We start from the raw sequence: 13,057 nt of genomic DNA on the forward strand, positions 1-13,057 counted from the left end.
CACACACACACACACACACACACACACACACACACACACACACACACACACACACACACACACACACACACACACACACACACACACACACACACACACACACACACACACACACACACACACACACACACACACACACACACACACACACACACACACACACACACACACACACACACACACACACACACACACACACACACACACACACACACACACACACACACACACACACACACACACACACACACACACACACACACACACACACACACACACACACACACACACACACACACACACACACACACACACACACACACACACACACACACACACACACACCCAGACCGAAAGGCTTGGGAGAAGGACTGTCCTCTCCAAACTGGAAGCTTAATGGTGCTTGGTAGACTTCTGCTCTCGGTGCACTTCACGGTCAATCGATGAAGACAACCTGGGTATTCCAAAAGTGAACGACCTCAGAGTGGGTCGCAGTGGATGAACTCCAGTTCAAAAGTTTGTACTTTCTGTGTCCTCTCCTCCCCACCACCACGTGTTGCTCATCCTCGCATGAATTACAGCGTCTCTTTTTTGGAGGCACGACAGTGGGTTGAAAAAGAGGCATCCGTTGCGACGTGATGAGAAGTGTTTTGAGAGTGTGTGTCTGTGTGTATGTGTATGTGTATGTGTGTGTGTGTGTGTGTGTGTGTGTGTGTGCGTGTGTGTGTGTGTGTGTGGGAGGGTCGGTGTTACCATATGTGGGATTCACAGTGAGTCATTTTAATGACGCCCACCCCCCCACCGAGCCGGCGGTAGTTCATTCCTCCGTACAACCTGGAAAGAGAGTCAGATGATGAGGAGGGAGAAGTTCAGGAGAAACTGTGTTCTGGTTCTCATGCATGTGCACACGCGAACACGGCAGAAGAGAAGAATTCAGGGTGATGAAAAGGAATTTTAATAGTTTAGTTAACATGTAACGGTGTTCATGCACTTGTCTAATCATCTCTTCTCCACTGAGTCTAACATCGATCGATGAAGAGTTTTGTTGGAAGTGTTGGTCAATGTATCAAAGTCAAAGATGGAGTTTTTATTGCTAGAACAGGACACTAAATGATAAGAATTATGATTAATGATGATAATGACGATGCAGTGATGTCTTTTTGCAGATGAATATCCCGTATTCGTCAACCTATAGAGTTCTATAACGATATCAATATGCTTTTAAAAATTGTATGTATGTACAGAAATAACTTGTTATAAAAATGATTATTGTTTATTACAACTGCAATCCCCCTTATTTGCTGTGTCATTTCACTTTACTTGAGTATGTATTTTGTTACGCCATTATTCGCGCGGTGCCACTTACCTCCATGTGTTGGCGTCAGGGTCGTAGACTTCTATAGTTTTGAGATACGTCGTCCCATCGAAGCCTCCCACTGCCATCAGCTGACCATTGACCACAGCCAAGCCCACCTACACACACACACGCACACACACACACACACACACGCACAGACTTACACCTCAGCCTCATACACAGCATCTTGCAACCATTACAACCTCAATATCCACGATGACAACTCAACTGACCCATATGACTGTGAAACAGAAACAAGCGCACGCTCACCCCGCTCCGTCTGGACGTCATGGCCACTACAGGAGACCACTGGTTTGTCCTGGGGTTGTATCGCTCCGCACTGCTCAGCTCTGTGGTGTCATCTCTCCCTCCCACGGAGTAAATCATGTCCTGGTAGACGGCACAGCCAAGGTGCTTCCTCCTGGTCCCCATAGGAGACACCGTGTGCCAGCGGTTCTCTTGAGGGTTGTAGCGTTCCACTAAGAAGGAAGAGGAAAACGAAAAACATGGACATTCTGACAACGAACCCAACCACGTGTTCGACAGACGGCTGAGATACCTGTATTTAATGGTGACGTCCCATCCGACCCCCCTACGGCGTATAGGAAGCCCCCCAGAACAGCCACAGCTACACCCAGTCGCCTGGTGCTCATGGAGGCCACACGAGTCCATTTGTTCTCTTTAGGATCGTACCTAAAGCAAAAGACGGACGACATTACATCACCTAATAACTATTACGAAAGAATAAAGACAGCACATTATACAGCATAAAGCACGTGGACAGGACACGCAGAGACCTGCGATTTCAATGACAGAAATATCACGATTATTAATCAGGGAATTTATTATTTGTCACCAAGGGAGGGAAAAGGCACACAAGCAGCTTTTGGTCCTGCACATAAAACATGTCCGCCTTTTTTCTCTGTAAAATATTCAGGTCAAGCACGTCCTCGTAGAACTGGGGTTACATCCAAGTCACTACTACATAACCCCACGAGACCATAAACAGGAACACGTTGTGTACACAAAATCTGTTAGTGTCGACACCCATGTGTGGGCGTGGTCGTAGAGGTAAAGCTATAAAAAACAATATGGCTGACAGGGAAATAATATCAAAGTAGCCGGTGCAATTAATTATTAAGAGATGAACACGTTCTTGTACGCACAGAGAAGCTCGGACCCAGAGTCACAGGTGTATTTGTGTCTTTCCAGCATGACAGTTGATGAAGTGCTATCTTTTTTCTGTCTTTGATACTTATTTATGAATAATGATTGAAAAAATGCACAACTTCATTTGACCTTTTATGCGTTTTTAATATTTTAGATGTTCTATGTGGGTTTTATTTTTCAGTAAACTGCACTGTAACTTCTGTAAATGCAACAATCTTCTTTATCTTGTGAATTACCTTTTATGTTTTAGTTTTTTTTACCCAACGCTTTGAACCTACCTTGTTGTTGAATTGTGCTTTACAAATAAACCTGCCTTGCCTTATCAGGAAGCTTAAAACACAGCCGGCTTAGTCTGAACATAGAGTACGAACTTGTCCAACTGAGTGGACTGAAGGAAAGACGAATAGTACCACCTAAGAACAACACTGGTGTAAGATGTTCACACGGGCGGATACCTTTCTACAATGTTGAGACATGAAACCCCATCCTGTCCCCCGACAGCATACAGATACCCCCCGAGGACCGCCACCCCTACACTGGTGCGACACGTGCTGGTGGGGGCCACATCACTGCTCCACTGATTGGTCTTTGGATCATATCTGGACAGGAGAGATGGAATACAGATAAGATAATAAAATGAATAATAAGATACTATAATTCTGTAGATATAAATATCTAGACAAAGCGTGCGGGATCATGACACACCTCTCCACAGAGTTGAGGTACGACGAGCCATCGTGACCTCCCACCGCATACAGCAGGTCATCCAGAACACTGACGCCGACTCCACATCGGCGTTTACTCATCGATGCTACCATCCGCCACTCGTTGGTCTGGGGGTCGTAGCGCTCCACGCTGGAAATGGCATCACCGCTGCACCAACCGCCAACTACAAGACAAAGGAGGGGACTCATTTCATTCAGGATTTAGCAAGATGCACTTTTTTACAACCCTCCACAATGGCAGTGTTCTCTCCAAGATGGAGTCGACACTCACGCTCTCCTGCAGTGCCAACAAAGCCCCGCCTCCTCTCACTCACACTTTCTTCTTGCCGCGCGTCTCCTTCGCTCTGGTTGAATATAATCATTTGCAGGTTTTGTTATGGCGTCAGCTCATTAAAGATGGCAATTGCAGAGCTTCCGCAGAAGGCAAAGGATACAAAGCAAGCTCTTATATTATCATTGTGGCATCAACGAAGGAATTGAATATTGATCTTTTTGAAGGTATTATATTGAAGTTGAAAATTCCAGTGTTTTGTGACAACTAGGGTCAGGCACTGAACTCTTACTTACGTACTTTTGAGGGACCGACAAAGTGACGCCGGTACCAACGGGTACAAATCCTCACTCTATGCCCTGGTGGCAGACTGACAGGCTGGAGGTAGGGAAGGGTTTCATTTTGAGTCGTGTAAAAAAATGTTGGGACTTGAAATTTCATGTTTGTTATTACAGGGGGAATAACGACCAGATCGAGGTACCATTGGATACTCCTTTTTCATGTGTGTACATATTTGATGCGAGGAAAAACCCTGGTTCAAAAATGCACTGACCTGCAAAGAGAACCTCTCCGCAGCGGATGGGTTTTCGAGGTCGGGTCCTGGGGCCCTGCATCAGAGGCCTCTCCTGCGGCAGCAGCAGGTAATTCTTGGCCTCATCAACCAGGTCTCTAAAAAATATATCATTATCATACATCAAGGTTACATATCGTAATAAGAAGAAGCAGCTTTCATTGACACTCACTCGTACACTCTCTGACACAGCAGGCGGTAGGTAACGTTGCAGTAACATTGAAAGCGTTTACATTTTCAATTCTTCTGCAAAATGCTCCATAAAAGTATGTCTGTGAAGTTTTTTTAATGTTCTCAAAAATATAAATGAACATTTGAAGAGCCGGAGCTGTTGCTGCTGTTTTTGTCACATTAAAAATAGTAGAGTTGTTACTTTACTTTGATACCAGTGTCAGAAAAGCCTCAGATACTGCCTAACATGCAGATAGTAAAAGAAAGTTCTATGGCGTTTATGCATTTGTTCATGTTTTACAAACCTGAGACGGACCAACTGATCCATACAGGGTTAATAGTGCACAGCTAATAAAAAAAAAAGTATATATAATTATTTTTAATCCACTGTTCTGTACTGATCTGTACTCTCAAGATCAAGATCGGGTATCAAGATCAGGACAGAAGACCCATTAGCCTTTGTTACCCTCAGGTGTGCATAAACTACAGGTTATGAACTTGTTTTTAAAATACAAAGATGTGAAATTATCAGTTATCTTATCTGTATCAAACATGAGAGGTAGGTTATCGTCGCATGTCTGTATCAGCTGAAAGATAATAATAAATTCCACACTGTGCATCCCTAACTCTCACCGTATAACGCGAAGGTGGAAGTTTCTCCCCTCAGTCGCTGACAAACAGCACTCACCTGCACTCCTCGTCACTCTTAATAAGAGGGTCTGACCCGACGGTGCCCACCAGGAACTTGGGGCTGAGCAGCGGCAGGCGGACGTGCTGCAGGACCTACAGAACACAAGAAATCCACGTCATGTCCTCCTACCACAAACAACACAAATCTGAAGTGATGCTAATGCTGGTAACAGAAGCGGTAACTGTTGAGCCACGGACCTGAGGGAGCTGTGGTCTGCGTTCCTGGATGCTGTATTTCACCCAGGCCATCACGGCGTTGAAAACCTGCTCCTCGCTCCGCACGTTGAGCTCATCGCTGGAAATAATGTCAATCAACTGGTTGGCAGGCAGCAGCATGAACTCTTCACTTTCCATTACCTAAGACGATAGAGAGTGGTGAGTCAGCAGCTGCGCCGTAAAGAGAGGACGTTAAATTCTAATTCTGCTCAGATCAGTCGGTCCATCTGTTTTCACGACCACGCCACTGCAGGAGCTGTTTAAATGCTTTGATTATAAAAGAGATGAAGCAGTATGAAAGTGATTATAGTGACAGAGGTTGTCACGCTTATCAGAATGATCATGGTATTGATCATAGGTACTGATACAAAACTATATTTATGCTTATTATTAAAATATAACTAACGACACAAAGCAAGATGTTTGTATGAAAATCCAACTTGGGACAACAACAAGTGCCCCATGCACAAAACTCTCACGTCACATGTCTCAAACTGATGTGTAAGATCATGAGTCAATAGACCGCCTGGATCGTTTCCATGTTTACGATCCCCTGTGAAACTTCACTGTCAAACAGAGAATCACGCCAAACAACTGTATTAGTTTGCGTGCACACAGCCTGAGGATTGGAAACCTTCTGAGTAAACAGTGCTCGAGAAAAACAAACTGACTGAACGATGAGCACGTGACATGATTTTCCTGCTGATGACATTACGTAGTATGTAAACACACAAACATGCTCGATCTCATGCTTTTTCATAAAAGTCGTTTGTTGTTTACATGAAAGGCATCCACTGTTATTGCTCATTTCCATGCAGATTTGACGTGTGTGTGCACAACAAAGACTAAAGTCAAGGAAAGTATAGATGTGACAGAAGTGTGGTCGAATAAAAGGAAACAGTAACTCACAGCTTTGCTGTGCGTCTCCATATCCAAGTCTAAATAAGCTTGCACGGCTTCAAAAGGCAAAAGTCTAAACTACACGCATGTGTGAATGGTTAGGCAGAGCATTTTTTCGTTTCTGCATCAGTCTGACTTCACCCACATTTGTGTAACACAACTCTTACCTCCTGAAAATTGTGCTGAGTGAACTTGTCAGCGATGCGGAGCAGCTCGCGGCAGGAGTGTGTGTCTGCGAAGGCCCTGATGCCCAGACAGTTGGAGGGATCCAGCTGCCTCTTGAGGAACTCGCAGCAGGCCTCCTGAATCTCAGCCAGCTGGAGGAGGCAGGCCGCAGGGAGCAGCGTCTGGACGTTTCCCTCCTCCACTGTCACCTAGGAGCAGGGAGGTTAGGACAGTTGCTCTATTAAGCTGTGGTTGTTGAAGCACTTGAGGAATACTTGTCTGCAGAGTGCCTTGACAATGTTACGGTAATCTATGTTATTGTGTTTCCTTTTAGAATTAATTTGTGTCCTTATGGTAAACCGTGTGTGTGTGTGTGTGTGTGTGTGTGTGTGTGTGTGTGTGTGTGTGTGTGTGTGTGTGTGTGTGTGTGTGTGTGTGTGTGTGTGTGTGTGTGTGTGTGTGTGTGTGTGTGTGTGTGTGTGTGTGTGTGTGTGTGTGAACAGAAGGCATGATCTGTCTGCGCTGCGATTGTTGACTAATGTTAACTAAGTTTGCGGTCTGGTACATGGATGTTTGAGGTATGGCAGCGAACTACAGAGCCTTCTTGTTGTTGTCTTATATTCCTTGTTAGTAAACTAAACAACTTCATTGGTTGAGGCCTTGACGTGTTTTTTTCGTGTGAAAGTACTCGTGAGAAAAAACGTTTGAAGGTCTGGGTTTGATTTTTCCTTGTTTCCTTCATGTCCATCCACATGCCCTACAAACGGTAGAGCAATGCCAACACACCGGCCTCGTCTTATACAAAAATATGTCTCCTTTTGCTGTTGCAGCTGACTGGGAACCAGCAGTCGGGTCTTCCAGCGCCAGCCTTTTCATTGGTGCGCGCCATAGAGTGACTGACTCATAAACCAATTCCCTTATGTTAACCCCAGAACCTGTTGCTAAAGGCTTACGGCTAAAAAGGTTATCGGGCTGAACTTGTGTTCTGCATTACGTGCATCAATCTACAAAGTGTGTCTTCTGCAACACACAGTGATGCCCCTACAGTGACTGTTGCGCACAAACTGCATTTGCGTTAGGGATTGACCGATATGGATTTTGTTGGGCCGATTATTTTTCCGCCGTCAGCCTTAACCGATGGCCGATACGACTGACGATTTTTTTGAGGCGATATTTGGAGCCGATACTAATTTTGCTCCCTCAATTTACATCATAAAATTGACACAATAATGACAACAAATGTAACGAGTCTCAATTTTAAAAAAGGAACATTTATTGAACTTAAAAAAGGCGTCTCCAGCAACACGGAGCTGCCTGTGGACGCCGGTCTGTAAATAATGACGGGAAAAAACTATCGGCGAACGGAGCAGCCCGAGTCAGCCGAAGCCAATACAAGTAAAAAACACAGATATCAGACGATGTTTCGCCTATAACTAATTTGCATCTTTATGGTCAATATAGATGCGCGTTCTCCTCAATAGTGACACTATTTGACAAACAACACACCACCATTCCCTAATGGCAGACATAAGCACTGTGCGCTGCCACTGTTGTTACCTGTGAGGTGTAGGCAAAGTCAATGAGCAGCTCCATGGCTCGCTCATCGATGTCCCGGATAACCACTTCAGTCTGCCTGCTCTCTGCCAGCTCTCCAGTGAACATCGCCCTGAAGACAACATGGACATCAAGAGAGAATGTCACAGCCCGACACTCAGAGTACTCCACCTGCACTTTGATGTTCATTCTTTTACCAATGGATTTTCTTTTGCCACGTGAGTTGAATGCAGTGTTTGTCTCTTTGTACCTGAAGTAGGGGCTGCAGGCAGACAGGATCACACGGTGAGCGTAAATCTTCTTGGCGCCCACCACCAGCACCACATCACAGAGCTCACGGTGTTTTCTCAACAGGTTGATCACCTCCAGGGTCTGCCGTGGGTGTTTGTCCGAGACGTAGGGCATGCGTGCAGGCTGGGGGACCCCTTCAGGGAGCTTGTTGGGGTCCCCCAGAGTACAGCGGCTGGTGATGTCCATTCCAGTGGTGTCTTGGCGTGCGCTGGTGGCCCTTAACATGAACCAGATGGGAAATAATCAGACATTGACGCTTGAAAAATTTAACTAAAACCCTGTATTACAAACTGGAGGTGTTGTGTTTGAAAGAGGACATTTACATTATTATAATTTTACACTATGGATAAACAAAATCAGGTGCTATCTGCCTCTGCTGCTTCGATTCTGACCATTAATTTTAAGCGGCCTCTCGTGTGTTCCCCGACTTTGTCAGAGTGCAATACTATAATGCTTGAGTAACCATATCAAAGCCTGTTGTGAAGTTTTATTGTTTAGAAAGGAGTCCACGTGAGGACTGGCCCCTGCGATGCAATACGTAAGCGACTAATTAGCAGCGCTGAGGCGATCATTTTCTTTAAACTTTATAATTTTGTTTTCTTCGAGTTACACAGAAATTGCATAGATTTAGATTAAGACCGGCCCCTAAAAGTCTATGATTCGAATCGCCACTTGAAGACCCAGTCGTCTTGCATGTTGTTCTTCCAATCACTGAATTTTCTATAGCTGCGTCATTGTACACAGAGCAATGCGGGAGCATACTTTTGGACCAGATGCTGCAACCTCCTCTAAGTGTTCAGCAGACCAGTGGGAGAGATGTTTAACAGCGTGCTAGGATTTCATAATTAACCAGGACACACACTTTTTGTCCGACTGTGAGATAATTATGAACAAAAAGCATTAAAAATGTGGGTGTGAAAAAGAAAACATAATGCTAGAGTAATGTAGGCTGATATGAGCAGGGCAGCAAATGAAATATTGTAGTTCACAGTGTGCTGCAGTAATAGACATCAGTAACAATGTTCATGTTATAATGAGTGTTTATGAAAAAGGAAAAATATCCAACTCTGCACCTGTACGTCAGAGGACAGAACCCTACCTTCCTTTAAACAACGCTTACGTGGTGACGTGCTACTGAGTCATGGGGGGGAGGGGTCAACACAGGATCTCTAAATAACAGCTGAACATGTTTTCCCCTTAAGTACAAAGGATTTTCATGAGTAAAAATAAAAAAAACTTTCAGCCCACATGGACATTCAACAACGGGGTTGACATTTAATTTAAGATTAAAAAACATTCGTCCAGAGAGTCAATGTTCAATCTGCAAAGGGATTATATAAAAAAAATCGTTCTGGACCAAACCTACCTGCGCATTGGCTTTGCGTCCATGCACTGAAGAACAATGTTTGGTCCCACACCTTGGGGTTGACCCTACAGAAGACAACAAATCACTTTTTCTGAAGTCGGTCCTCGCCACAGATGTTAACAGAAGGAGTTAAGACATGGAAAGTCAATGTATAAGTGTTTGCCAGGGAGCCCTTTTAACAATTTATATTTTTTAAAGGTAATATTTCTATCACGTTTTTATGTTTCTGTTTGGGGAAACGTGCTTGGACTGCTGATGATACCATGACATTCTTTTGTGCGGGCAGTGGGCACACCAATACCTTTTTATCACAGTAGTGTGCGCCACTTTACAGAAGAGAAACCACCCAGTCGTGTTGTTTTTGTGGTCACGTAGGGACTTTAATCCAGACACGTTTAAATGAGCGCCTGAACATCTTTTAAATGTAATACAGTCCTATAAAACAACACCACCACTATCTACAGCCTCAGAAATAAGGACTAAATGAATCTACACTTGTCTTACAGTGTGCACAAAATGAATATACACTTCAACTATGGCACAGGTAAAAGGTGTGTTTGGGTTTTGAGTGCTGTGACAACTTATATGTGGTTGTTTTCTTGAGTGAGGTTAAGATAATGAATTTAATACATAATTTAGTGGCATTGTGGGTGTTTTAATTAGTAATCGACCGATAATGAAGCTGATTTTTTTTCCCCCATCAGCCTTAGCCGATGACTGATACAGACTTACGATTTTCTTGAGACGATATTTGGAGCGGCTTATTTACATCATAAAAATTACACAATGATGATAACAAATTTTACGAGTCACATTTTGTTTTTAAAAAAAAGGAACATTTATTGAACTTGGACGCCTGTCTGTAAATAATAACTGAGCTTGTTTCTACTATTCTGCTGTATTAACTGCCATAACATATAAGTCATATTCACATTACTATAGATATTATTATAGTTACTGGGAGTGTGTCTGTCTCTGTCTCTGTGTCTGTCTTTGTCTTTCTCTGTCCATCTGTCCGTCTTTTCTCTCTTTCTCTCTCCTTTTCTTCCTCCCCAACCGGTCAAGACAGATGTCCGTCCTCCACAGAGCTGGGTCTGTCTGACGTTCCTGTCTGTTAAAGGGAAGGTTTTCGTTGCCACCGTACTCTACAGAGGAATTGTTGGGTCTGTTTATCATAAATAAGTCATAGAGTGTGGTCTTTACCTACTCTGTAAAGTGTCCTGAGATAACTTTTGTTATGATTTGGCACTATAAATAAAATAGAATTGAAATAATGCCGGGAAAAACGAACTTTGAACGCAGCAGCCCGCATCGGCCGATACGATACACCTAAAGACCGCAAATATCAACCGGCCCATGCATCGGTCTATCACTAGTTTTTACAGGTTAATTAAAGTCCTCTTTTACTTTAAATACACGTTGGCATCTTCATTTGTTGTTGTAAAACTTGTATGTGTAATACTTGTAATAAAATGGTGTCTTTGGACTCAGGAACAGTTCCTTATTAATCCCAGATCTGGATTAATTAGTGTGCATACAACAGGATGGCAAAAGATTAGTGTTGCACAAGATCAGCAAGACATTCACATACAGTTAACATCAGCTTTGTGTCAAAATGTCCCCCAACGTCAGTCCTACAGCGTCTAAATCAAGCGCTTTCAAGGTCCATTTTCAAGCTTTCCCAGCACTTTACAGCTGTGGTAAACTAACATATTTCTATGAATACATGTAGATATTACAAAATATTTCATCTTTTTCCCTTCAAATCACGTTAAAAGAGATGTTATAACTCCATAAACACCCAAACTTCTGGTTTCTTGACACCAGAAGGATAAGAGATTAAATTGTATTTATTTCCCATAGTTGTTTTAAGCACTTTGACCAAAATTCAAGCACTTTTCAAACCTTGAACACGTAACATTACAATCCAAGCATTTTCAGGGAGGTATAGCACCTGTACGAACCCTTCATATAAACTAAAACACGGTCGCTTCCTGTGAGTGCTAAGCTGCATTCTTAAAATGATTAACAAGCTAGCTCTCCGTTTGTTGTTGTTGTCAGTTTCAGCAGATAGACAGACTCGGATGCTAAGACAGCTAGCATACATTCATCACAATTTCCTGTGGTCTGGTAACATGTTGGGCTCATGTTGGGTTTATATATAGTTGTGGTAGAAACTAATTAACTAAACAGAAATAAGGTGTGCTCCAGGGTGATATGTTATTAGCGCAGAACTATAAATCAATGAGTTGGCTACCGAGTTAAGCTAGGTAGCTAACGTTAAATCATGGGTTACATGCTATCGTTAGCACCGTGGTAGGTAATCCACAGTATCACACACATCACTAACATTTAATTGAATGTATACAACCATGGAAATGTAATTAAATGTGAAGACATGCCCGAGTTAGCCAACATGTTTCGGGTATCCGTGGCCGCTTGAGTCGGTCTCAGCATCAGGTGAGAAAACACGGATAAATAAGTAAACGTCAACGCTTCTGAAACGGTATTTGTTTAAGTTATTAAAAGACAACAATGTGACACAAAGTAAATACATTTAAAATCGTTTTTACCTTATATTTCCATCCCAACGACGGAAGCAAGTCGCTCCGGGTTGCTAATGTTTACAATTTACTGCCGTCGGCTAAACACTGGGACTGTTCCTTCCCCTGTTCTACTGCGCATGTGCAAGCCAAATGCCAAGCGCCACTTCCGGATGTTTTTTCTTTTCAAAATAAGAGTATGGCATTACGTCATGGTTAGAGTAAACAGTAAATTCCATACACTGTACATTGTTATTAGGTGCGTTTGATATATTTAAAAGCTTAACGCTAAAAACCAATCCCATTTTTTAAATTATTAATTTAAACTGATAGCCCTTAGCAATGTTGTTATTTTTAAGCTGATTTTAAAGCTTAACTCTGCTGCTATAGGCCTAGTCTGCAGGGGGATTCAATTCAATTCAATTCAATTCAATTTTATTTATAGTGCCAAATCATAACAAAACTTATCTCAGGACACTTTACAAACTAGGTAAAGACCACACTCTATGATAAACATAGACCCAACAATTCCCCCGTAGAGTACGGTGGCAGCGAAAACCTTCCCTATTACAGGCAGGAACGTCAGACAGACCCAGCTCTGTGGAGGACGGACGTCTGTTCCTGATCCTCTGAGCTTCTCTCCTCTCTGTTTGTGTCATTCATGTCTCATCAATGCATGTTACTAACTCAACTTATTCCCCGGAGTTGTTTGTGCTTTGTCATCTCGCAGGTCTCTGCTGATCGTGGTGGTGCCTGCTGCCGTGGTCCTGCATGACGCTTCCTGCTGCTGTTATAATCTATCACCTTAGCTGTGCTTGTTTCTACTATTCTGCTGTATTAACTGCCATAACATATAAGTCATATTCACATTACTAAAGATATTATTATAGTTACTGGAAGTGCGTCTGTCTTTGTCTTTGTGTCTGTCTTTGTCTCTCTCTGTCCATCTGTCCGTCTTGTCTCTCTCTCTCTCTCCTTTTCTTCCTCCCTCCGGTGCAAACAGATGGTCGTCCTCCACAGAGCTGGGTCTGTCCCACGTTCCTGTCTGTTTTAGTGAAGGTTTTCAT

General features: G+C 43.2%; 1 protein-coding gene across 1 annotated transcript; it reads right to left on the reverse strand.

The window, feature by feature from the left end:
• Positions 1-327: 327 nt before the first annotated feature.
• Positions 328-12,120, reverse strand: klhl20 (kelch-like family member 20). Its single transcript, XM_083928479.1, has 14 exons — positions 12,021-12,120; positions 9,448-9,512; positions 8,041-8,298; positions 7,794-7,902; positions 6,239-6,445; positions 5,154-5,312; positions 4,954-5,048; positions 4,077-4,192; positions 3,233-3,416; positions 2,983-3,126; positions 1,917-2,050; positions 1,628-1,836; positions 1,367-1,473; positions 328-834 (listed from the first exon to the last, which is right to left on the reverse strand). The coding sequence occupies exons 2-14, from the start codon at positions 9,468-9,470 to the stop codon at positions 750-752; spliced, it is 1,830 nt and encodes a 609-aa protein (XP_083784605.1). The 5' UTR covers positions 9,471-9,512; positions 12,021-12,120; the 3' UTR covers positions 328-749.
• Between the last annotated feature and the right edge of the window lie 937 nt (positions 12,121-13,057).

The sequence above is a fragment of the Echiichthys vipera genome (assembly GCF_963691815.1).
Source record: "Echiichthys vipera genome assembly, chromosome: 15".
NCBI classification, from domain to species: domain Eukaryota; kingdom Metazoa; phylum Chordata; class Actinopteri; order Perciformes; family Trachinidae; genus Echiichthys; species Echiichthys vipera.